Here is a 25384-nt window from a genome sequence, read left to right as displayed (position 1 = left end):
GCATCACTCAGGGGTTATTGAGCATCAGCTGTGAATGTCCACATAGGTGTGCTCACTCATTTCTCTCCTGCTCAAGAACCCCCTGGGTTTCTTACTGCTTAACTCTGCAGGTGGCGTGGTCCAGCCTGACTACTTTTTCCTCATTACGGCATAACACAGACACTCCCTTATGTCAATCATTTAATGTCCCTTTCTGTTCCCAGTATCTTGGTTTTGTATCTTTACATGTTCTGTGCCCACCTGCCTGGAGTGCCCTATGTTGCCCTCTGTCCGGCAGGGTACGGTCAGGCTTCATCCCTGTCTTTCCAGCCCTCCCTGTTGCCTCGAGTCATGGTGATCTTTGTGTTTTGTGAGTTCTTACCATAACTTTCTAGAACAACATTTAAATACCTGGCATCATGATAATGAATATTTCTTGACATTCAAACTTCAAGATCAAAGAAGAAACTAAATAAAGTGCAAGTTCGAGGCGATAAAGAGTTGTTCACAGCCCCTTTGGAGGCCCGTACTGAGCTTTTTACATGTTCATTTCAGTCTTCAGAGCTAAATCATCAGTGACGCTCACAACTTTCTGGCCCTCTGATATACTCACTTGTAAAAGTAATTAAGCTTTGTACGTTAAGCTGTGTAGTTACAACAAGTGAACTAAAGTTTGAAAGTAAAGCTTTTTCTTAGGGAAAAGTTATTTTTACATTGGATAATTTTCCCAGTATGTATTTTCTTAATGGATAGTTCAGAGTCCGGGAACATTTGCTGTGTGCCAAGTGTTTACCAGGTGCTCAGCCTGGAGATTCGTGCACATTTGCAGGTCGGAACAGTGAAGCACTTTATCTTCATTTTTTAGTTTTCAAGTTACAGTGGCCTTTTGCCCCGTTGGCTTCCATTTACCTTTCAAATACCCTTATCCTCGCGTCAAAAAGGAATAGTTCATAGTACAAAATTTTAAACGTAACAGAGTACTATTTGAGGGAGTCCAAAGATTATTTAGGTTGGAATTTCCTTTGGAAGCTAGCCTATTTTAATCTTCTTTAAAATTACATAGTTTTGATTGTCTAGCAATGAAAAGAACTAATGTCATAGATGGCGACTGCTGAAGTTGTAGGTATATTAATCTACAATTATATATGATATAGACTGAACCCCATTTTAAGTTCTCAGACTTGTTTTTCTTACCAGGACACTGACTTTCAACTTCGTATCTCTGAAAAAAGTTGGAAGTGTGTTTTGTGAATTGATTTATTTTGTAGATCTCTTCAGCCTTTCTAGTTTTGATTGCTCTCTGGAGTGCAATGCTCCCTCAAAGTTAGGTACTGACATTAGGTACAGGGTCTAATAAAATGGACTGTTACTTTGGGGAAAATGGCATAAAACCTGTTGAAGTGAAAACAGGTTACTCATGTTGGAACTTGGACTTAATCTGGTGAGAGGAGAGCAACTTTTCTTTCCTGCTTTTGCTGTATTGTTTCTGCATTTGTTTTTCCCTGGCTTCATCTTTGTAACTTGTGGGAACATTTGATTTTGTATCTTTATGCTTTGAGTGTCTCCTGTGCTTCACCCATGGTCAGTCCTGCAGAACTTTCTCCCTGTTTTGGTAGCTCCCTAAGTGCCAACAATAACCAAATTACGTCTCCTAGTTGCCTTAGTTTGGGCCGTTAAGTCTCTTTCTTTCGCATTTTGGCATCAAGGGTCCTTTCCGAATTTGCTGATGTTTTGGGGCCACTTTTCTTATGTGTCCAGAGCTTGAGAGCCCTTCTCACCGCCCTGTACCCCGTCCCAGTGCATCCCATAAGGAGTGGTCTTCAATGCAGTGGAATCTGCTCTTCCATGCAAAGTAAGGGTAGCCCAGGGAATGCCGCTGTTTACTGAATGTGGGAATTGGATGTCACGCTCCTCCTACCTCCAGGTTCTCTGTACACATTATTTTCCCTAAAGGACATATTGTTTGTTTTCTGCTGTTACACTCTTGGAGATGCTTGCCTATACATGCATGTGTCATGATTTGTGAACTCTCCCATTTATCTTGCCCCTTTCTTTGTAGATGAAACCGAGTATGAGTACAGTGGGAGTGAGGAAGAAGAGGAGGAAGTGCCTGAACAGGAAGGAGAGCCAAGGTAATGATAAAGCCTCAATTTATCATTGTAATTGAACTCACTTTATCATTTTAAATGAACTCACTGTTCAACTTCTGCTTTATGAAGAAATTGTTTCACGTCGACGCCAGGATTTCAAGAAATCTTCAAGTACCTTAAAAGTGCCTTAACATCTTCATTCTTTTTCATCCTTTGAAAGATACCTATTAAACATTCTCCCACTCTTGATCCTCTTATCCAGTGGTGCTTTCCTGAGATTATATTGTTTCCCCTCCCCTATCACGTGGCAGTACATAGGGCTGTTTGGTTCTGGGAAAGAGGGGCCTGCTGCAGGCACTGCTGCTCCGGGAGGCATGGTATGGATGGTATGTGCTGTGCAGCGTATAGAACAGTCCTGCTCCAAAGGCTTGTCCTGCCTGGGCAGTCGGGCGTCTATTGAAAAACACGGCAGGCTTTCCCAAAATGTTGTTTGGTTTGGTTTTGTTCTTCCCACAAGTGTGGTTATCAGCAGTTCATTTCTTTTGCCTATGTATATTCTGTCCTGATTAATCTTATAGTCTATGGTTTGGATATCTGTGGCTTCCCCCAAGGTACAGTGAAGCAGAAGGTTGAAGGTTTGGTAGTATGAATCTTACAGTAATTAATTATCCAGGGAGGTTTTAAAATTTTAGTATGGTCTTGCCTGGCAGTCCTTCATGCTTTCAGCTACACGTAACTTGACTCATTGAACAAAAGGAGCCTGGGAGGGTATGTTGAAAGACCTGTGGAGACCCATGTATAGGCAGTGGGAGTTTGGAGAGAGCATATGAAGAGATAAGAAAATGTATTGTTAAAACCCTATATGTTTTTCTGCTTACATAGTAGAATATTTGAATCCATTTGAGACTAAATATTTTGGAGTAATTTGAACTGATTTCTTGAGCAATGTAATTGTTTTGGGTGGGAGCATGATACAAGGAAAGAGGCTGTTGAAGGAGATTGATTTGCCATGTTATTCTAGGTAGTGAAAGTGGAGCAGTGGCTCTCAGCGATGAGATCAGCTAGCGATGATGCTGTTTATCTGTGCGCTGGCTCATTCTTGGAACCCACTTGGGTTCAGCCGCTTATTCAGGAAGCAGGCAGTGGGAGGGCATATGTGGTAAGACTTGGTGAGAAGTAAGGTGGTCAGAGAGGAAGGTGGTTCCACTTCTACTCATGAAGTTGAAGAAGGGGATTTCCAACTTTTCCTTTTACAGAGTTTGAGTTGATATGATAATCCTAAGTAGAGATGTCTTTCAAGTATCCAGGATGGAGTTTGAAGATATTTGTGAAATGGATAAAAGATGTAATACTATTGAACTGTAGATACAGTTATCCCCATGGATTTATTAGTTGAGCCTCAGAGTGGGAGGAACTCATTAGGAGGATGACTAGAATAGGACACTGAGGCCCCAGTCTCACTTGGAGGGCAGAGTGATCTGTGCGCACCCCTGAAAGCCCTGCCTCCTCCTCTAGCTCCATCGTCAACGTGCCTGGTGAGTCAACCCTTCGGCGGGATTTCTTGAGACTGCAGCAGGAGAACAAGGAACGTTCTGAGGCTCTGCGGAGACAGCAGTTACTGCAGGAGCAACAGCTCCGGGAGCAAGAAGAATATAAAAGGCAGCTGCTGGCAGAGAGGCAGAAACGGATTGAGCAACAGAAAGAACAGAGGCGTCGGCTAGAAGAGGTAGGAAAAGGGAAATGTCCAGTTGGTTTTCTTTTTCTTTACTTATATTGGTAGCCAGACACTCAACGGAATGTTTTCTGTGGCCGCCTGATATAATACCTTTCCCCTGGCTTACCTGCTCAGGTGATTTCAGAGGGAAAGCTTACGCTTTTGGACTGACAGGCCTTCACATTCCTTGTGGTCTTCAAAATGTTTTCCTTGCTTGTAAAAACTCAAGGACCTGCCCCACAGTTTCTCATCATCATATTTTGCTTAGATGCAGAACAGCAGGGGCCCAAAGATAGCATCATACCATTTCTGCAAAGGCTGTTTCTGTTTGTGGTTTAAGTTGGCAAGCTCAGGCTTGACCTGATTTCTTTTCTTCCCTTGGCCTCTGGGTCCAAGTTCACGTGTACATATTTTTCTGAAACTTCAGACTTTTTCACAGGAAAAATGTTTTTTCTATGAATGCCGTAGCTTTAGTTTTTTTGTTTTGTTTTGTTTTGTTTTAAATAAATGCCTCAACTATAGGTACATTTAAGAGTAAGGGATGAAAAGGGTGCCTGGCTGGCTCAGTCAGTGGAGCTTGCAACTCTTAATCTCAGGTTGTGAGTTCCAGCTCAGTGGGTGTAGAGTGACTTAAAATCTTTAAGAAAAAGATGAGAAAATAATTACATTGGGTATAATTCACCTGATCTTCTGTAATCTAGTTGTTAATGTAGCGGAATTAGTTCTATTCTGCAGTGAGGAACTATATTTTGTACTACCTGCTCATTTAATTCAGTAATACTACTAACATTGGTGCTGTGGTTACCCAGAGCTTTTTCTTTTTCTTTTTTTTCTTTTTTTTTTTTAAATTTTATTTTTTTTAAACATATGATATCTTTTTATCCCCAGGGGTACAGGTCTGTGAATCGCCAGGTTTACACACTTCACAGCACTCACCATAGCACATACCCTCCCCAATGTCCATAATCCCACCCCCCCAACCCCCTCCCCCCATTAACCCTCAGTTTGTTTTGTGAGATTAAGAGTCACTTATGGTTTGTCTCCCTCCCAATCCCATCTTGTTTCATTTATTCTTCTCCTACACCCTTAACCCCCCATGTTGCATCTCCTCTCCCTCATATCAGGGAGATCATATGATAGTTGTCTTTCTCCGATTGACTTATTTCGCTAAGCATGATACCCTCTAGTTCCATCCACGTCGTCGCAAATGGCAAGATTTCATTTCTTTTGATGGCTGCATAGTATTCCATTGTGTATATATACCACATCTTCTTTATCCATTCGTCTGTTGATGGACATCTAGGTTCTTTCCATAGTTTGGCTATTGTAGACATTGCTGCTATAAACATTCGGGTGCACGTGCCCCTTCGGATCACTACGTTTGTATCTTTAGGGTAAATACCCAGCAGTGCAATTGCTGGGTCATAGGGTAGTTCTATTTTCAACATTTTGAGGAACCTCCATGCTGTTTTCCAGAGTGGTTGCACCAGCTTGCATTCCCACCAACAGTGGAGGGGGGTTCCCCTTTCTCCGCATCCTCGCCAGCATCTGTCATTTCCTGACTTGTTAATTTTAGCCATTCTGACTGGTGTGAGGTGATATCTCATTGTGGTTTTGATTTGTATTTCCCTGATGCCGAGTGATATGGAGCACTTTTTCATGTGTCTGTTGGCCATCTGGATGTCTTCTTTGCAGAAATGTCTGTTCATGTCCTCTGCCCATTTCTTGATTGGATTATTTGTTCTTTGGGTGTTGAGTTTGCTAAGTTCTTTATAGATTTTGGACACTAGCCCTTTATCCGATATGTCATTTGCAAATATCTTCTCCCATTCTGTCAGTTGTCTTTTGGTTTTGTTAACTGTTTCCTTTGCTGTGCAAAAGCTTTTGATCTTGATGAAATCCCAATAGTTCATTTTTGCCCTTGCTTCCCTTGCCTTTGGCGATGTTCCTAGGAAGATGTTGCTGCGGCTGAGGTCGAAGAGGTTGCTGCCTGTGTTCTCCTCAAGGATTTTGATGGTTTCCTTTCTCACATTGAGATCCTTCATCCATTTTGAGTCTATTTTCATGTGTGGTGTAAGGAAATGATCCAATTTCATTTTTCTGCATGTGGCTGTCCAATTTTCCCAACACCATTTGTTGAAGAGGCTGTCTTTTTTCCATTGGATATTCTTTCCTACTTTGTCGAAGATTAGTTGACCATAGAGTTGAGGGTCTATTTCTGGGCTCTCTATTCTGTTCCATTGATCTATGTGTCTGTTTTTGTGCCAGTACCATGCTGTCTACCCAGAGCTTTTTCAGTTGTACTTCATAGACACATCATTTCTCTCTATTTCACCTGGGGCACACATACACACAAAAAACCTTTTGTTTTTTTTTCCTATTATTGTATATTTCACAACTCCAGTTTTCTCATTCATAATAGTACAACTTCACATTTCTCATTCGTAGTAGTTTCTGTTTCTGCTTAATTAATTCACCTTGATTCATATTTCTTACAGCAGAAAAAGAACATAAAACAAGAAGGAAGCCCTGTATTGATACTTAACAGTGGAGTTTAATGTACATAACAACACATGGGATATTACCCAAGTTTTTTAAGAGTATTTCATGATTAGGGGAAATCTTTGTTTTGTGTGTTTTGTAGTCTGAATCTGAAAACTTTATACTTTGTTCCTAGTTTAGAAAACCAGCGCCCTTCTAATAACTAAGGAGACTAGAAATATTTAGCCTGGGCTTATGGAAGAAAACATAGGACATAACCTTCCTCTGTAAGAGGGACGACAGTGCTGTTTACCTCTTTTTGCAGTTTATTTGCAGACTCTTTTGTAGTATTTTTAAGACTCTTCTCAGTGCTCTTTGAACATAACAAAAACCCAGAGTGGTCTAGGGTTTGTTGAAGTTGCATGATGACCATTCGTATGTGAGAATGTTTGAGTGTTGAGGCTCTGGCTATTTCTAGTTCTTTATGCAGTATTTTCTACTGTCCATTTAAACCCTGGACTGTACTTTCCCTAAAGACATGATATAGGGTAGTTTGGTGGTTTATAACATCAGCTCGAGCTCATTTGTAACACATGCCACGGAAATTGCTTTCAGCCCAAATGGTAGTGGGACAAGTGTCCATTATCCAGCGTCTGTAGGGAGGAGGATTGCAAAGTGAAGGCTGGCACTGGCTAGAGGAGAGAGACTGAAATTTGATAGCCATTTTGTTTTATTAGTTACAACAAAGACTAGAGGATTAGGGATGTTGGCTAAATGAGAACTTCGCACTTACTTGCTTCAGTTGGCCCTTTAATTTCAGCTTCTCAGTAAGAGTTCAAATTCAGAGTCACCTCTTGGCACCTCTTAATCAGGAAAGATGGAGCTGGGTATCAAACAGAGAACATTCGCATGAATAGAATCCACTAATTTGGATTCTTGATGATCTAGCTCCGTTTTACTAGCCTAGGATAATTAAGCGTTATCTATACTCTAGGTCTCAGAAGGTAATTTGGGAATATTTAAACCATAAATGGTTTTTAGTTCTTTATTAACATTAAAGCTTCAGTCAGAACTGTTTGGGGAATAGGGATTCCTTTTGTTATTAACGAAGTAGATAGAGATGGTCAGCCTCAGTCATAAGATAAATGACAATTAAGACTGAAAGGAGAGGGGTGCTTGGGTGGCATGGTAACATTAAATTGACACTTAATAGTAAGAGTCCAACTGTTGATCTCAGCTCAGGTCTTGATCTCTCGGGGTCATGAGGTAAATAAAGCCCTGCCTTGAGCTTCACGCCAGCTTAGAGTCTACTTAAAACAAACAATCAAACAAATGACCCCCCCCCAAATGAAAGATAACAAATATTTGTCAGTGATTGACAAAAAGAAATGGCCCCAAAGTCGAGGTTGTAGGGAAACTGAGTACAGATTTTCCTTTCTTTGCAACTGCCACAAAATCCGGCTCATCAGCCCTCTTTGCAGATGAGTGCTTGGCCCTTCATAGGACCTTCATCTTTAAGAAATCAGTAGGTATGTATACTCCGCTCTTCTTTTGTTCGTTGAGATGTGCTGCTGCTAGGATCCTTCACCTTTATCTTCCTCTACTTCCCCCTCCTTGGCTCCTGTGTGAACTGGAGGTCTTAGAAGTCCTTGCAAATATTTTCGATGCTGTCTCTCATCTTGCTGGAAATGGGGTTTCTGTTTGTATTTTCCATTTTCTTTTTTTGTTTTCTGATGGTCTTAGGCTGAAAGGGGGAGAATGTGGAGCTCAGGCAGCGTTCACACTGGCAGCTTCGGTCTAGTCCTTTCCTGGACCTCACAGCTCCTCACGTGGTTGAGTCTGCTCCCCAGTCTTTCTCATCAGGATCTGCTCAGGGTGTTCTCCACTTACTGAAGTATTGCATCTAGATTCAGAAGCCCATGTGGTAATGACCCCCTGCATCAAAAATGTTAACATGACTCTATTACCTTTCATATTTAGATGCATCATCACACCTCTGCCTCAAATAGAATGTTGCCTCTAAGGGGCGCCTTCGAGTGGCTCAGTGGGTTAAGCCTCTGCCTTCTGCTCAGGTCATGATCTCAGGGTCCTGGGATCGAGCCCCACATCGGGCTCTCTGCTCAGCAGGGAACCTGCTTCTCCCTCTCTCTCTGTCTGCCTCTCTGCCTACTTGTGATCTCTCTTTCTGTCAAATAAATTAGAAAAAAAAAAAAAAAACTTAAGAAACTAGCTCTTTTTTTTTTTTCTCCCATAAAAATTGTTCTCAGGCCAGCTTTTCCTCCCATTCCATTCTTTCCCTTTGAGGGGAAGCACGATGAAGGATATTTAATTATAGTGTCATCTTATCCTAATGGTTTGTGCTCTTGTTGCATTGAGTCTTGATATCTATTAACTGTTTCTCCCTGCTTCCATGACCTATATCCACATACTTGATTAGCATGTTTTCTCATTCTTTGTCTCTTTTTAATACAAATACTAAGAGCAGAAGATCAGTAGTCTAAGTTAAGATTATCACATTATTAGTTGGTATAGTTTGGATATGTTTTTGAACCTCTTACATATTTAAGTAAGTTTCCTGTCTAGTTTATATTTCTTCATTTTGACCTCATGGAAACTTACCAAATTATTAGTAAAAGCAAGATATGTTTGTGCTTTGGTTTGCTACTTTAGTAAACTTTAAAAAAGATAATTTCTAAGGGAAGATTTGTTTTGAGTAAGCCCTTGATGCCATGATAACACCAGTACCTTATGGTTGGGGTATTTTAACTGTATATAAATGATATTTTTAGTATATATAGGAGTCAAAATCAAACTTTTCATTTAAGGTTAAAATTTATCCTTTCCTTTAAAAAAAAAAAAAAAAGAGGAAGAAAGAAAGTAAGGAAACCCAATTCCCTATCTCTACCCAGTCTTACCTTTTGGGAAGATGGTACCTGTGCTCTGTAGACTGTTTTAGCCTTGGAGTTGCAGTTGTCATTTTGTGATTTTGGTTGCTTCAAGTTGGGGGTCAATGTTAGTGGCAGCCCCAGCAGTTTCTTTGCTTTTTATTTCACCAAGAGGACACTTGGTTATAATCACTTCCAGCATTTCTACAAATTCCAAAGTGACTAAAATTTTAGAGAGTGGCTGGAAGTAGAAGAAATTAAAAACAAAGGAAAGCAAGAGAAAAATAAATTTTCTGTGTGAAGTGAGATCTGTACTGAAGTTAACCTGTAACACCAGGAAAACATGAAAAATTTTTTCTAAGAAAAAAATTAGTAAACTGCCTCATGTATTTGTTGGCTCTGAGATCTTAGAAGGAAGACATGGTGGACCCATTTACCCCAACTGGGTCTCCATGTATCGTAAAGAAAGAGGAACCATTTCCTCACCCCTCTTTGCCTACACAAAGGCCTTTGTGTGGCAGATCATGACTATCTCAGATCAAGAGTCCGTATTAGCACAGTGCTACTTTTTTTTTTTTTTACAGTCCACCTGTGATACATGCATCGGGGCTTGCTAGTGCCCCTACAGCCCAGACCTTGCTTTCTATCAGGTTGGCAGCTCCAGATTTTTTTTGCAGAGGGTAGTTGTCTTGTCTTTCAGAACTCCATGTAAGTTCTCCGGTGTTCTTTTGACATCCTAGTCTAGTGTTCGGTTATATTTACAGTAAAATTTTATAAGAGTTAGCTTAATTCAGCAAATGTTACTTTGTTGCCTGAAGGTGGGAAAGAATTGTCTTTGGGGAGAAGCAAATAATTTTTCTACTAACGCTTCATCAGAACTTGTACAAATAAACCTCAACAATTGATGGTATATCTGTGCAGTAAGTAACACGACCTCAGAAGTGCTTGGAGGTAGCCGAATGTGAAGAACAGACTGGTTTATTAAAGTCAGTTAGTTTCTACTAAGGCCAGTAATTCCAGTGGAGTGTATTTAAATGGACCTCACTGTTATCAGTGTGAAAAGTTTAGAAAAAGTTTTTAGAATGTGAGATGAAAATACTACTTTTAAATACCAGACTAGAAAGGGAACCTAATTAAAGCATAGCTGGAAAAGTACATACTTAGGCATGCTTGGGAAAATTTTGAGGAATAGGAGAGCTCTGTAATTTTAGAGATTTGGAAATCACTTTATAGCATTGTGCAGTTTTTCAGTTTGTTTGATTTTGTTTTCAAAGAGTGATTTAAGAAAATAATGATTACATCAGTTTGCAAGTGCTTCACAGGATTAAATCATGTTAATCATTCCTAGTGGGGAAAGCCTGAAAAAGGCATGTCTGTTAGAGTCTCCTAGGTTTTGTTATTTGAAATCACAGGCATAAGATTAATCCAGTATGAATTCATGGTACTTGGTTGATGGTTGATGGCATATGTATTTTGTTTTTGGCTACCTTCTTTCGAGGTTCTGTTGTAAGAGGCCAGCTTTTCACTTGAACCGTCTAGTAAGATATATTTACTAAGGGCTTTCTTCTAGTTTGAGTTATCCTTCCTCCCTTAAATTGAGAGCCTGTTCTGAGTGAGGTGGTTTTATGGTTGATAGTTTAGAACCTTGCTCTTGGTCCAGTTTACAGTTTAAAATGTTAAAGCATAATGTGGAAGAGGAGTCAGTAATTGCTTTTTTTTTTTTTTTTTTAACTTTAGCCTTAGTCTTTTCAACCAGTTGGTTTACAAACCAAAATTTGCTTAGTAGGATATTTGTAGGAAACTTAGCACTTTCCACATTGTCTTGTGGATTTTTTAAAAGCGTTTGGCTTATGTTACTATGAGACTTGAAGGAGAGGGACTGTGTCTAGTTTATCTTTGTATTCTGATCATGGTGCTTAATATTTCTCAAATGGATGAATGGATCATTTGTAGTCCTAGATGCATCTCTGGAAAGAAGGGACTTATTCTTAAAATTTATGCCCATCCTTCAATGGAATTCTGGGCTTGAGATCTCTAATTTGAGTTCCAGAGACACCTTAAAGTTCTTTAAAGGCTGTTATAGAATGTCCTGAGGCATAAAGGATATGTTGTATAAAGTATGAGGCACTATCCAAATGTAATCATTATTGTTTAAGTCTTTATGTACTTAACAAGTGATCTCAAAAAGATGGTTTTATCATTTGCGACCACGTGGATGGAACTAGAGGGTATTATGCTTAGTGAAATAAGTTAGTTGGAGAGAGAAAACTATCATATGATCTCCCTGATATGAGGAAGTGGAGATGCAACGTGGGGGGTTTGGGGGGTAGGAAAAGAATAAATGCAACAAGATGGGATCGGGAGGGAGACAAACCATAAGAGACTCTAAATCTCGCAGAACAAACTGAGGGTTGCTGGGGGGAGCGGGGGGGGGGGGGGGGGGGTGGGGTTATGGACATTGGGAGGGTTATGTGCTCTGGTGAGTGCTGTGAAGTGTGTAAACCTGACGATTCACAGACCTGTACCCCTGGGGCTAAAAATACATTATATGTTTATTAAAAAAAATAAAATAAATTTTTTAAAAAGATGGCTTTATGATTTGATTGGATCTTATTAGGACATAGAGATATGAATGGATTCTTTAGTCTTTTATTACTCTAAATGCTAAATGGCATGCAAGACAGTGGTTTTTGTCTTGGTTGCCACATGTTCCGTGTGAGGGTTAGATTCAGCTCAAAAAAGTATTTATTATGATATCTACGACAGAGTGAAAAAGATGAGCAAAACATGATTCCTGCTCTCAAGGAGTTTATGGGTTTTTTTGTGTGTTGACCTAATAACCAAGAGTATGGTACTTTCATAGGAAACAGAAGAAAAAGCCGTTCGGAGGTTTTCATTTGACAATTGAGAGCATCAGTTGTAGCCTGTTCTTGTTTGTAAGATGTTTGCTTACTGTTATTTTATGGTGTGCATTTTGAATTAAACTTCTAATAATTTTTAATTGTGATAATTTCATTGAATAATTACATAATAACATGTAATTGTTATTGACTTTGGAAAACATTTGAACAAAAACAACATGATGCTTATCTCAACTTCCATTGAGAAATCCTGGTAAAGTGACTGAACAAACAAAAATGGTATAAACAACAAGGACAAGGAGAGCAAGAAAGGAAACCAAATTGTGGAAATTAGATAGTGCATGGGAGAGTGAAAACTGTAAGAAGGCTAGTACTGCAAATTCTGGAAGAGAGCCAAAACTGAGAGGCAACAGGTGAGGCTGAAAACATGTATATATGGACAGTTAGATTCTCCCAGCCCAGGTAGCCAGGCTGCTGCGTTCCTTCTCCTCAGCTGGAGCAGATACAGACTTCCTAGAAAAAGTGAACTCAGAGCCTCAGAACATTAGAGAACTCCGGCACAACTGAGTATGTGGAGAGAGAGGTACTGCAAGCACTCTCACCTTAGCTCCATAGTGCTGGCAACCACCTTATCACAGATGCCACCTTCTCTTTTGCACCTCCTACTCAACTCAGGCAGGAGATTGGGAGGATGCTTAGAAGACTGCAGAGATTCCTAGCCCAAGGGACATAAGGCCCCAATGAAATGGCCATACTGCCTCACATCACCTTGCATTAAAGCTTAATAGTTACCAGGTGTTCTCCACAGCCCTTATAGGTGGCTTTTTACTGTCTTACATGTGAGTGGGCAACCAAGATTGTGGGCACTGAGAAAAATCTTTAACATGAAAGATTCCAGGACAAATGGAAGAAGGACCTTGAAGGACGTAGACAGTGTAGGGAACAGACTAAATATTTCACACATACGCACATGTACAGAATCTTAATATCCTTAGAATGAGAAGAACATATAATATTCATAAGAATGTCCAGAAAATAAGAATTTTTGAAAAGTTTTTTTTATAAATTAAAACTCCCAAAAGTATGGGGTGTATGTGTTTATGTGTGTTGGGGGAGGGGGTTAAGTTTATGGGGAACAGAAGAGAAACAGAATCAACCAGGGGCTTTAACTTCATTTAATTAGGTGGTCCAGGAAATAATTACTATAGGGAGAACCACAAAAGTAATTCAAGGAAAGTTTCTAGAACTAAGAAATAGAAATTCTGGACTGAAAGATATACTGAGTACCCACAATGAACAAAAAAAGACCCATAGAAACACACATACATCGTCTTGACATTAAAAATGTCTGAGATGAAAAGAGGATCCTGAAAGCCACAGTGGTGGGGAGCAGGTATAGAGGGGTGTGCATGGGTCTTATACTAAGTATCAGTCATCTGAATGGTCCGAGATTCTCCAGGAACACCGTTAGAAACTAGAAAATGACATAGCTGTACTTGTGGAAATCTGAGGGAAAATTACTTGTCTCGGCCAAAATTATATGTACATTGTGAGGGTAAAAATTCTGTGGCCTGGCCTGCAAAGTCCCTAAAAGCCTTTTGCCTTGTTTTTACTACTCCTCAAGAAGCTACTAGAGGATATGTTCCCACAAATGAGGAAGAAGTTGACAAGGGCTCTAGGAAATGGGATTCTGCACAGGAGAGAGGTGAGAAGGAGTGAGTTAGTGGACAAGTACAGGATTTCTGAAGAGCAAGAAGTGTTGGTTGCAGAAGGGAAGAGAGGCTGTGAGAATCAGTCTCTAAGACAAGAAATTTTGACCGTATTTGAAGGAGGTCTGTGGTGGTATAAGAGACTTTACAGGGATGCCTGGGTGGCTCAGTTGGTTAAGCTGCTGCCTTCAGCTCAGGTCATGATCCCAGGGTTCTGGGATCGAGTCCCGCATCAGGCTCCTTGCTCAGCAGGGAGCCTTCTTCTCCACCTCTGCCTGGCACTCTGCCTGCTTGTGTGCGCTCGCGCACTTGCTTGCACGCGCGCGCTCTCTCTCTCTGTCTCTGACAAATAAGTAAATAAATAAAATCTTTAAAAAAAAATAAAAAGAGAGACATTACAGATGATTTTGTGATGGACCCATAGAAAGCCAGTGAAACAGACAACAGCAGCAAAAATAAGGCAAGTAATAGCTCCCCAGTAAACTCAAGTTTGCCTGAATATGGTTTTCATTTAACAGAAATTGTTACAGGACTGGATTAGGAGCATATGATGGTGCTGTATGAGGGATATTCTTTGGGAGAAATCAATAGATGATGTCTAAAGTGGAAAAAAAATTAAATAGCTCTTATAAACTTAATTTAAAAATCGGGTTGTAAACACTATGGGTAAAGCTAAAAGCATTGAAAGTGGTTCTACCTTGGGAATAAGAACTGGGGGTGAGGAGAAATGGAAAACCTAATTTTTGATATAAGCCTTATATTCTTTTTGACTTTTTAAAGTACTTAGTAGTTTAAAATTTAAAATGTAAGTCACGCCTAGGTGGCTCAGTCAGTTAAGCATCTGACTCTTGATTTTGGCTCAGGTTGTGATCTCAGGCTCGTAAAACTGAGCCCTGAGTGAGCGTGGAGCCCACTTGAAATTCTCTCCCTCTGCCCACCCCTCCATGCACTCTCTCACCCTGCCCCCAAGTAAATAAAATCTTTTTAAAATTTTAAAATGTAAATAAAGTGGAAAAAGCTATTTGTAAGATTACTTAAAATGTGCCTTTTGTTAGCATTTAGTTAGATTTCTTACTGGGCTGGGAGCCCTGCCATTTCCTGAGATTTGAGGTGACAACAGCTGAGGAGAGGGGAGATGACAAGTGGGTCCTGGCGGAGTGGGTGGCCTAAGATTACACTTTCGCTTAGTGGATTGGGCAGGCAGCGGCTCCAGGTGAGAGGGCTGGCACGTGGAAAGCCAGCTCTGATCCAGGTTCACTCCCACTCTGCTTCTCTGCCGCAGCTTCCCCCTTTTTCCTCTGGAGACATGGGAAATTTGAATCTCGAGGCTGGTTTAAGTTGGATGCTAGACTGTGTCTGGCTGCCAGCTGTGTGGTCGTTGAGTGGCAGGCAGCTTCTCCCAGACCAGGACTCCCATTGAAGTTGTTTCCCCTCCTGGCTCTCTGGAGGAGTCCATGTGCATAACAGCCAAAGTGTCAGCAGAGATGGGGATGGCTTTGCTTTGAAATTAAAGAAAAAAAATTTAATAATAAGAGGAAAAAGCAAGTGCAGCCTGTGGCTTTTCTTTCTGTTACATGATACCGTGGGTTTAAATGGGGACCTTCACTTCAACATCATATCTGAAAATTGAATGTTTACTTGTCTGCATGGTATATAAGGAAATGGCAGTAAGCACATCTCTAAGGCTGTTGTGGGTCTGTGTCTCTGTGGTCCTGCGGCATTGCTTAGAACTTTGCGGTGGCTTGGAAGGGTCTTTAATCATGTATCAATCCCATCAGTAAAAGAAACCAAAGACGTAAATCTGATAGAGATACATCTACTTATATACTCTTGCACTGAGTATATATATTATAGAACATGCAAAAAGAGCTATTTTAAAAGGGTGAGCTACAAATATGAGTAAATAAAAGTTTAGTGTTTTCTTTTCCAAGACCTCCATTTATTGTCTTGCTCACTTTTAGAGACTGCTGATGTAGAGACCCATCATCTTAGTTCTTTACTTCTTTTCTCCTCTCTCTGGTAATCTTGCTATGTCAGGGCACTCTCCCCAGGGTGGTATGGTGGGCAAGGAAGGGTAAAGTCCAGGTCTTCTGAAGAGGAATGATTCTCTTAAAGTTCATTGCTTATGAGACCTCTGTAAAATTTTTTCTCACCATAGACACCAACTTTTAACTTAAAAAAAAAAAAAAAAAGCAAACTCCACACCATCATGATTACTGATACATACTCTCTCCCTTTCACCCCCACCTCACGCACCTCTGTCCTGACAAGTCAGAAAATAGGCTCAGGGAGAGAACATGGCTTGTACCAGGGAAGCAGAGTCAGGACCACAACGCCTGTTCTTGAGTCATTTCAGTTCTCTTTCTAGGATTCCATGGTGGACTACAACTTCTCAAAGGACCCTTCTAACCCATTTTGGCTTCTTTGTTGTCTAGAAGTTGTAAAATTCAGTGTCCGTGTATAAAGTTCTTTGCTTTTTCTGACCTGTTCATATTAATTTGATTTACTTGGAACCTGAATTCTCAGAAGCTAAGGGGGAGGTTTTAAGGGTATAGGCACTGCTTCCCTTTCTTCTTGTTTCCCTTTACTTCATTCTCCTGTTTTCCTTTTGTCTGACCAACTAGGAAGAAAATTGTGTACATACCCTATTAGTTAGTTTTCTGTCCAGCTTTGTTGTGATTGTGGGTTCTTCCTTTCATCCAGAGGTGGGGCCCTTCTTGCCTGGCCTGCCAGGTGTTTGCTAAACCAGTGTATTCTAGCAAGTCAGTTTTCTTTTGTAAACCTGATTGTTGCCAGTCTTGCCCATGATTGTTCTCAGAACTAAGCAGAGCTGAGTTTCTCCATAAAAATCATAGAGTACACGAAACCATGGTCACTCCTGATGGAGGCTTCCACAGAACTTCCCCGTAAACCTCTTCAAGGAAAACATACCATATCAAGCGTTCAAAGTGATTGAATGAGATTCTTAACATTTTAGGTTTATCAGGAGGTTTTTTGTTTTGAATGTCTTTGTATTCAACAGAAAAGTTCAGAAGCCAGGAATACCTGAAGGAATTAAATGATTTCTATTCAAAGCAAAGAAACCTATTTCCCAATTGGCAAAACATAATTATTTTTATTACCAACATTAGAAAAATGGTTGTGTTCTTAGCAACTGTATATTTGTTGTAAGTGATTTACTGGCAAAAAACCACTCACTTCTTTTTGCTCCTATATAGAAAAGGCAAAAGATATAAAATAGAAGAGCTAACTTAATTTGCTTTGAACACTGCTTGGTTGAGATTCTCCTATTTCTTACCTCAAGTTTCTGTGTTTTGTTGCTCATGAAGTCCTGGGGCTGGGGGAAGTGGTTTTCTTTGTTTTATTTTCTGGTAGCTAGTTTTAAAAAAGAAAGACCTCTCTCCCAGGGGTGCAGGGCAGTGCTTGGGGCCTGGTGCTCTGATTGCAAGCTGAACCATTGCGGTAGAGAAAGGCCTCTGTCCAAACAGCCTTGCTCCCGAGTCCTTTGGCACGTAGGCCGTTGCTCTCTGTTGTCCTCCTTAGATTTGATTTTGAATAGGGTCCTCTTTTTCTCTTATTTTAAGATTTAAAAAAAAAGTATAAAGGCATTAAGCCAGCAAATGACAGACAAGTGCACTGTATGGGGCATTGTAGCTGTTTCAATTTAATAAAGATGCCTTGGCCATTTAAGTTGTGATTTCTAAACAGACAGGAACTCGGTTCTTTTTATGACCCCACCCCCACCCATGGGAAATAGGTGCATTTTTGTGCATTGAATTCTAAGAGCAGACAGTGTGGGGAAAAAATAAAACAATGGAAATGTATGAAATAAGAGGAAGGTGAGCCAAAAGCTGATTCGGGACTGTATGGAGAGTAACGATGATGTAGTACTCAGCTGAGAGAGGCCAGGTACCAAATAATCCTCTCTATCCAGGGGCTCCCCACATAAGACATTTCTGTACATTTCTCAGGAAATCATTTTAAGCGTCTGCCTTCAGAATGAATGTTTGTGGCAGGAATGGGAGGGAACCCACGAGGAATACTGAAACTGTAATAAATACCTACTTTTATATCCACACTTTCATTCTTAATAATCTCAGTATCAGGGGCGCCTGGGTGGCTCAGTGGGTTAAGCCGCTGCCTTCGGCTCAGGTCATGACCTCAGGGTCCTGGGATCGAGTCCCGCATCGGGCTCTCTGCTCAGCAGGGAGCCTGCTTCCCTCCCTCTCTCTCTGCCTGCCTCTCTGTCTACTTGTGATCTCTCTCTGTCAAATAAATAAAATCTTTAAAAAAAAAAATCTCAGTATCACATTAAAGTTTGTGGTAATAATATCAGCTTCCTGTGTCTTAAGAAGTTTGGTGGCGGTATATTCTTCAGAGCTTTGTGGCCCAACACAGTAGCCACTAGACACATGTGGCTATTTAAACTTAAATTAAACTTCATTGAAATAAAATTGAAAACTAAGTTCCCCAGTTGTACTAGCCACATTTCAAGTACTCAGTAGCAACGTGTGGCCTCTGGGTACTTTATTGAATAGTACTGAGGCAGAGCATTTTCATCATCCCAGAGAATCTGTTGGTTGGCCAGCTAGAGGCTAACGTTTTTCATATTTGTGAGAAGAATTGGTTAATTTTATGCTTTATACTGTGGAAGTGCTTTATTGGCAGATGTCTGGGGCTAGATGAGACAAGCAGCCAGACAAGTGTCCAGTGTGTCCCAGTGTTCTCTTCTGTGGGGTTATATAGGATAGCCTGAATTAGGAAAGGCTGTCAGAGTGAGTCTGGTGATTAGTAGCACCATCCTCCTTGTTGGTAGTATGCATGATTGTGTCTGGTTAGTACTATAGGTGTTAGAGGCAGAGTGGCCCTTCCATCCGGGGCCTTGCTTGCTGGGTGACACTGGGCAGGTCACTTAACTCTTCTGAACCTTTTTTCTCATTTGTAAAAGTAGGAGTGAAATACCTACTTCCTAGGTTTGTTATGAGAATTACATTAGATAGTGGAAATGGAGTAAAGAATATTAGACACCCGGCACAGTACAAGACACATAGTAAGCATGCATGACGCCATAGCAGTCCTTAGTAATAATTTCTTATCCTTGTTGATGTCCCTTTCTCTTTTTCCTGATATATGCTTCCTTTCTTTTTCTTCTTTTTAATTATTTCTCCTCTTTCTTTGCTCTACTTCTGTTTTCCTTTATTCCTTTGTCTTCTTAGGCCCTGTGTAATTCTGTTAGTGATATGCAAGAATAAAGAATTTCCTGTCCCTTGGTTGCTCTAATACAGTGAAGAATGGGGAATAGTTGATATCAAAATGGAAGCAAACTGTGTAAAGATTCACAGAATAAACCACCTTTGACCAGTATTTATGAGGATGCTAGTACATAGGGGCCAAGGGGCAGGGTGGAAATAACTAGCCAGTTAGCACCTACCTGTAACTTGTCAGCAGACTGTCATGTGAGCTGTAGGGGGAAGATCCCTGCTGATTACATATCTTCACTCCCCTAGCAACAAAGGAGAGAGCGGGAAGCTAGAAGGCAGCAAGAACGTGAGCAGCGAAGGAGGGAACAAGAAGAGAAGAGGCGTCTGGAGGAACTGGAGAGAAGACGGAAAGAAGAAGAAGAGAGGAGGCGGGCAGAAGAAGAAAAGAGGAGAGTTGAAAGAGAACAGGTTAGTTCATTAAAGAAGGTTATATGCATGAACCTGTGAGGTTTGTTCCGTAGTAGAATTGGGGGATTTGGGGCAAAAAGTACACAGACGTCTGTGCACACACAGCAAACACATTTAGGACTTCAGAGGTTTCAGAATGCTGAAGCACAGGTGGAAGCACAGCAATAAATTCTCATCTTTAAAAAATGATGGATAAATCTTTCCATTTAGAAACCTGGAAAGCAGTTGAGTGGTCTCCAAACAGTGTGATACCCAAAGATTTTTGAGTATGTCTTCTTGGGTTTGGCTTAAATGCTTTGAACCCTAAATATCTGGATGATAATTAGCCTTTTCTTCAGTGAAATTAAAAACCAACCACAAGAGATGTTTGAAGTATCCAATAGCTGAGTATTGTAACAAACATTTTTGCATATAATGCAGTGTGTTTCTCTGTAGCATTAGAAAAACTATTAACATTGTGGTTTTGTTTAGCCAAGAAAGATCATTTGTGTTTTGGTAATACTTAGAACATTTAATTGATGCCAGCTATAGTTGTCTTTTTGAATCTCTGTTCCCTGAACACCTGTGCAAATAAAACCGGACTGTGCTTTCGTGTCTCTGCTATCCGTGTGAGCCCCTCAGAGCCTCCTCATCTCTCACATCTTTGAATTGATCATTATTTGTTACGAGGTTTGGGTAAAGGAAAAAAGATATGATTGGGGACTGATTTAAATAATACTTGAAATTCATAGTTAAAATACTTAACCAACAATGGTATTAACTTCCAAAGTTGATTATTCAACCAGTGTCTTTGATACTAATCATATGCTTCAGGTTTTGTGCATGGTGTTTTTGTTTTGTTTTGTTTTGTTTTGTTTTCTGCATGTTTACCAGTTCTTCATAAGAATTTAAGTGATATGTTCTATTTGTTACCTAGTTGATATTCTTTTCCAGTTGACCATGGTATGTTTTGGGGTTTGTTGTTGTTTTGGTTTTTTCCACATTGTAATTTTTACCTGGGGACTGCAAAGGTGAATAAAAGTGAGCTTTTAAAAATTAAATGTCCTAAAAAAAAATTTAAATGTCCTAGGGATAATTCTTGCAATTTGATGGTAAGGTGAGGGTATGAGAGTTAAACTTAATCTTTAATGTTCAATGGCAGTCATTAGCTTTTGTGTACAGCAATACTCTTCACCTCTTCTTAAAAAAAATAGCATCAAAGGAGTTTCATTCTACTTTCCTTATTCTTTTGCAAAATATCCCCCATGTTAACAGTGCTGTGAGAAATGTGTCAATTCTGCATTACATATGCATGTCTGTGTGCATGCGTAATTGTATTCTGTGTGCTTGTTATATGTTAGGACTTTTGTGATTTGGATAGATGTGAATTTCCTGGTTGTCCTGTGTTTTGAAGGCAAAAAACCCCAACTGTGCTAATTTGATCTTCCCAAGTTATGGTTCTGTTCTGTCTGGTTCAAAGAAGAGATGAGTTGGAATTCAGATTCCTTTCTCGGCCATTGTAGGGGAAGGCCACATGTCAAGCTAGAACAGTGTTTGGCATAGCATGTGTCATGGAGGTTTAGACTAATAGGCATGGGGCTTGGAACCCAGGTTGGAATCAGATTGGCTTTTTTTGGGCAAAATTTATTTTGTAAGATAAAGGTTTCTAAGGAAATATATATGTCATGATTTGTGTTATACACCATTCTCTCACTCAGAATTGTTGGTGAAGTAAAACTTCTCTCCAGCCCAGATACATGGCTATTTTTATTTTAAAGTATGTGCCATAGTGTAAGGGGATGGTCAGCATTAGACACTGTAAAGACATAATCTGAATTTCAGAATAAAATTTCTCATAGATCCTTTAGTCTACTCCCCTTTAGGGATTAGTTGGCTTTTTTCTGTGTTGATAAGGGAGGAAACTTCTCGTTTGTATTTCAAAGTTGTTTCATGACTGTGTCTTATTTAAGCCTCACTAAAATCTTGAGAGTTGCAAGAAATATTCTTGATATTCATTTCTCAAATGAAGAGACTGAGAAAATCAGAGGGCTTTCTAGAGGTCCTAGATAAGGGTCTCTTGATGTCCTAGCCCCTTAAATATGCATGCAACTTCAAGGTTGGATTTCTCCTCTTTACATATTTTGGGTGTGTTTACCTGTTTTCATTGCTGCAGAGACTTGTTCTCTTCCCCTTGAAAATAGGCTTCCCCCAGCCCCCCACCCGTACCCCCTTACCCCCGAAACACACACACACACACTGTCATAGTCCCATCATGAAGAGCCTGGGCCTGTTCATTTATGAGAAATCATCTGCATCTGTTGTCTACAGACCATGCATGGCTTTTCAAATTAGTCATTCTCTGTACCTTCTGTGTCATCAGAGAAAACACAAATCATGTTTGTTCTTTTTTAATATTAAACAGGTTTCGGTTTGGGGTTTCAAAAATTGGCAGTCCATGCTACTTATAAATAATGACTATAAGAACCATCTGGGGCAATGTGAATCCTCTGGTTTATCTAATTAAACTCTTGATATCTCTGGAGTCTTCTGTCCTTAAGAGGAATATCATGGTCCTTGGAAATCTCACATTTGTGTTTAACAGTGGTGTTCTAACAGAAAAATTTTCAGATACCTTTGTATATATCAATGGAGTGTATATCATCATTTGTTAGGCTCTTTAGATCTTGGCCAATTTGAAGATCTTGGGGAAAATCCTTCGCCATACACTTTGTAATAAACTCATCACTAAGCGAATCTCCACTGAAGACCATTGGGGCAAATGGTTCTTGGTGCTCCATTCAGGTGGTTCTGATGCTTTCCTTTTGGATAAATTGATTGCTGGGTAATTTCTGTGTGACAGGAGTATATCAGGCGACAGCTAGAAGAGGAGCAGCGGCACTTGGAAATCCTTCAGCAGCAGCTGCTCCAGGAGCAGGCCATGTTACTGGTAACGCCCTGTATCTGTCTTGTTCTGTAGCATTAGGGCTCATTTATCTATCCCTCCCCTGAGCTTTGGGCAGAGCTGTGGTGATCACCAGACCATTTTGGTTAGTGCTGTGGACTGACAGGCTCAAATGGAGACGTCCTCTGTGGTCATGCTACTTTGGGCAACTTTTCAAGGTGGCTTCTATATATTTACTTATTTCCTGTTAAAGAGTTAACTGTTCTCTTTGGTAGATAACAAGGTTTTGAACAGAACTTGGCATTCGGTGAACAAACTCGAATGCTAAGGGCTGAAAGTTAAAATCACATGCCATAGGATTTTTGTCTAGTATATTCTTACTTTTGAAACCACCGAAACCAGCTTTTAATTGAATTCTCTCTCTGTCCAGTGATATTATGGTTAGCAACAAGCTGTCAGATTTTTCCACAGGTAATATGCTATTTAAAATTCTAGTCATTTTGCTCTGTTATCAAACAAGGGGGACAAAGGGCATTGTGTTTGTAAAAAGTTGAGACTGAATCCAGAGAAGAGGCGAGCTCTGCGGTGTCCCATAGATTTAGTGTTCTCCTCTCCCTCTCCAAGGAGTGCCGATGGCGGGAGATGGAGGAGCACCGGCAGGCAGAGAGGCTCCAGAGGCAGTTGCAACAAGAACAAGCATATCTCCTGTCTCTACAGCATGACCACAGGAGGCCGCACCCGCAGCAGCAGCAGCCACCACAGCAGGAAAGGAGCAAGCCAAGCTATCATGTTCCGGAGCCTAAGTCCCACTATGAGCCCGCTGACAGAGCTCGAGAGGTATTTTCTTTCCTTTGTTGCTTAAACATTGATCCGGTGTCGATTATTCCCTAGAAAATAATAGGATAATGCTTAGGAACTGTGTAATATTAAGACTAGAATGGGACAAAGACTAATTATGAGCCACTCTCTTGGTTTTCTAGCTGAGAAATTGTGGTTCAGAAAAGTGAAAGGACACTTGCCCAAGGTCTCTTATCTGCTTAGTGTTTTTTCTATAGACGACTAGAATGCCTCTGTTAACAAATCACAGATGAATTGGACACTAAAAGGAGAAAAGATTGTATGGCAGAATCATACTTAGAATGTGAACAAAGGGAATGGTGGCCCGTTTAGCTATTTTCCCCAAACCACAATGAAAATAAAGTGTAGCCAAGTAGCCCTGTAGCCCAGTTTACTAACTTTTCAGAGACTGTGATTTATTACTGAATTGACACATTTGGGCACCCCGAGCCTCACCTTAAGGATGTGGCAAAGCAGTAACTGTTCTGGGATACTAGGAATACAGGGAACTGGGCAGCTTCTAGAGTGTGTTTAAACCTGGCCTATAGGTGGCATCCTTCTACCATGTCTCACCCTCACAGAGAGTAGCATCTAGAAACAAGTGTTCTGCCTATTCTGGAATGCCTTTATTTTTGGTAGGATGAAATGTGCTTTGACTTCCTGATGATAATCTTTTAATCTGTTGGTTAAGTTGGTTGTGACATTAGTTTTGTTTTGTTTTGTTTTTCCTAGTTTGTCATCATGTACAATCTAAGAATTCTTGGCCAGGAGGTTTTAAAAGCTTAATTTTTATTTTCATAAGTATTTCTTTATCTCAAATCAAATTTTAGCCCCATTTTATTTGTCCCCTCTCTTTTTAAGCCACCCCTGTCTTGGAGAAAACAGAAAAATTCTTTCTAGGACCCTTCTACTTTCAGGCTTTCTTCGGGATCTCTGCTTTTCCCTACTAACACTAAGTTATGTCTTCTAATTCTCTGATGCAGGTGGAAGATAGATTTAGGAAAACTAACCACAGCTCCCCTGAAGCCCAGTCTAAGCAGACAGGCAGAGTATTGGAGCCACCAGTGCCTTCCAGATCAGAGTCTTTTTCCAATGGCAACTCCGAGTCTGTGCATCCTGCCCTGCAGAGACCAGCTGAGCCACAGGTAGCAACAGCCAGGTGGCTGTGGGCCAAGGAGACTCACCATAGCTCACTAAGCCATGGGCCTGCTTGTAATGTTTACAGTTTGGTTTGTTACCACATTTAGAAAGAAAAGAGATGAGCAGAAGTGATTTTTGATTAATGTACAGGCAAAATACCCTCAGTTGATAGAGAAAAGAAGGATTTTTGTTTGTTTGTTTTAAGATTTTTGTTGTTCTTACTAAGAGTATCTGGATTCAGTGATTTCTTCTTTTAGTCTTTTTGTCTTCCCTAACTCAGATGTTCATAAACAAGTGCCTCCTTTCTCTAATACAGAAATTTTTCAGTTTAGGTTTTAGAATATTAGTACCATAAGTACATAGAGGGAGAATCATAAGCTTTGGTCCTTGGCTCCTGGCCAGTTCCATGAGTGAGCTTTAGAGAACCAGTGTCTGCCCTGAAATTATAGGTTGAATTTCTTGGTTTTGTCCAACTGGGCATATTTTTCTGGGAAAAGGGCCTTTTATTAGATTCTCAAAAGGTTCAAGATCCAAAAGAAGATATGCTCTAACAGGTTAAGTGTACATTTCCCTGAAGTAGGTCAGGGTAAAGGTCATGACCTCTCATTGGGTTGGCCACAGCATTCTGCCTAGTCTAGGTGAGGGAGAACCCCCCTGGGCTGAGTACTGTGTGGTTAAAAGAGAGCACCCTGTACTATCCAGAGAAGGAAGGCAACAGTGGGGCTGTTGGATCTAAAAGATCCTTAAAACACAGATTGCCATTTTCTTACTGAAAATAAGTGACTTTCAGATATTTTGCTCCTTGAAGCTGTGTGATCCAGAATATTGGGAACAAGTTCTTAAGCCTGAGTTAACCAGTTACTGATGTTTGCAAATGTTAGGGGATAAAAGTTCATATTCTTGTGATAGAAGTAGCTGTGGTGTTCTGAAAAACTAATCCAAGTGAGGATTTGAACATGCTTTAAAATAAATAATCCCAGTGTGGAGGAGTTGTTAAAAAAAAGTGGGGGGGGGAGAAGAACCAGACCTAAGCAAAGGGCATGTTTGTGGGGGTGGGGGGCTTTGAGGGGCAGGGAGATATTTATATGGGGTCAGCAGTTTCTTGATTCGCAAAAGAGTGGGCCCACAAGCCAGAGAG

At 40.4% G+C, this 25384-nt stretch overlaps 1 protein-coding gene across 13 annotated transcripts in view; it reads left to right on the top strand.

The window, feature by feature from the left end:
• LOC111155964 (mitogen-activated protein kinase kinase kinase kinase 4) overlaps positions 1 to 25384 on the top strand; it is a 188677-nt gene that overhangs the window by 128215 nt on the left and 35078 nt on the right. For 4 of the 13 annotated variants that reach the window (XM_022516447.1, XM_022516455.1, XM_022516448.1 and 1 more), the window contains exons 11-16: positions 2039 to 2111; positions 3585 to 3795; positions 19227 to 19388; positions 22228 to 22314; positions 22987 to 23106; positions 24090 to 24251. In XM_022516447.1, the coding sequence (XP_022372155.1) occupies positions 2039 to 2111; positions 3585 to 3795; positions 19227 to 19388; positions 22228 to 22314; positions 22987 to 23106; positions 24090 to 24251 (815 nt within the window). Of the gene's footprint in view, positions 1 to 2038; positions 2112 to 3584; positions 3796 to 19226; positions 19389 to 22227; positions 22315 to 22893; positions 23107 to 24089; positions 24252 to 25384 lie in introns of all 13 variants that reach the window. The other 9 variants (XM_022516446.1, XM_022516445.1, XM_022516444.1 and 6 more) reach the window with 3 other exon arrangements.

The sequence above is a fragment of the Enhydra lutris genome, unplaced genomic scaffold (genome assembly GCF_002288905.1).
Source record: "Enhydra lutris kenyoni isolate GAN:26980312 unplaced genomic scaffold, ASM228890v2 scaffoldscaffold44, whole genome shotgun sequence".
In the NCBI taxonomy this organism is placed as follows: domain Eukaryota; kingdom Metazoa; phylum Chordata; class Mammalia; order Carnivora; family Mustelidae; genus Enhydra; species Enhydra lutris.
Note: the sequence above shows the minus strand (reverse complement) of the source record. Positions and strands in the feature narration are given on the sequence as shown.